Source organism: Geospiza fortis, unplaced genomic scaffold (genome assembly GCF_000277835.1).
Source record: "Geospiza fortis unplaced genomic scaffold, GeoFor_1.0 scaffold132, whole genome shotgun sequence".
NCBI classification, from domain to species: domain Eukaryota; kingdom Metazoa; phylum Chordata; class Aves; order Passeriformes; family Thraupidae; genus Geospiza; species Geospiza fortis.
Window position 1 is genome coordinate 198,801 of NW_005054446.1, and position 1,052 is coordinate 199,852.

The following is a 1,052-nucleotide window of genomic DNA, read 5'->3' on the forward strand; positions in this document are numbered from 1 at the left end:
GTGGCGCGGCCGAGCGGGGCGAGCTGCGGGCGCCGGCCGCGGGGAGGGGGCTCTGCCTTGGCACGGTACCATGGGCCTTTAGGGACTCACGCATGGCTGGCACGGACGGTGGGTGCTCGCGAGGCAGGTGGCATGAGCAGTGGGAAGAGCATCCCCGGGGTGTGGGTGCCACGCAGCCCTTTGGGCACCGGGCTGGCAGGGAGTCTGGCTCAGGGTGTCGGTGCATCGCTGCCGGGAGATGCCAGGGGAGTGTAGAGGACATCCTGCAGTGGCAGGGCTGCCACCGGCAACGGAGCCATCCCTCCAGAGGCACGCTTCTGTTGCAACATAGTGCCTCGGGGGCATGGAGTGGCATTCGGGGCTGGGGCCAGGCTGGGACCCTTGCAGCTGAGTGTTGGGGTGCTGGGGTGCTGCTGCTGCAGGGTGCCATGGACCCTGTAAGCTGCTGTTGGAGTGCTGCCCTTACAGATCTGTGGAGCGGGGGTGCCAGGCTGCTGAGTGCTGGGGGGTTGCTCCACTGTGCGCTGATGGACCCAGGAGTTTGGTGATGTGCTGTTCCTGTGGACTGCTGAGCTGGGTGTCCAGATGCTGCTTCAGGGGTGTTCCAGGGGCTCCTGGATGGGGAGGAGGGGGGCAGCCAGCCAGCCACCCCTTCACCCCCCTACCCTGCGAGCTGGTGGGGGATTCACAGGGGCAGGGAGATGGTGCTGCCGGGGTGCTTACTGCCCCTTCTGCCTCCCTTCAGGCACCAAGTCCTTCAACATGATGTCCCCCACCGGCGACAACTCGGAGCTGCTGGCCGAGATCAAAGCTGGGAAGAGCCTCAAGCCAACGCCACAGAGCAAAGGCTTCACCACTGTTTTCTCCGGCAGCGGCCAGGCAGGGGCCAACGTAGGTGGTGATGGGGGCCAGGGGAGCCGGTGGCGCGGCACGGCACGGCACGGCAAATGCCCACCGCCCTCCTCCTTCCACAGGCAGAGTCGCCAGTGTCCTCCCCGTCACCCACCAGGACGCCCACCCCGCCGGCCACCCCCGAGGCTGCTCGGCCGCCA

The 1,052-nt window shown here is 67.5% G+C and overlaps 1 protein-coding gene across 1 annotated transcript in view; it reads left to right on the top strand.

The window, feature by feature from the left end:
* Positions 1–1,052, top strand: part of ESPN (espin) — a gene marked incomplete at its 5' end in the record, with an annotated part of 9,980 nt that overhangs the window by 6,249 nt on the left and 2,679 nt on the right. Inside the window, 3 exons of the mRNA XM_031062334.1 lie at positions 15–108; positions 746–891; positions 975–1,048. Coding sequence (XP_030918194.1) covers positions 15–108; positions 746–891; positions 975–1,048 — 314 coding nt within the window. The remainder of the gene's footprint in view (positions 1–14; positions 109–745; positions 892–974; positions 1,049–1,052) is intronic.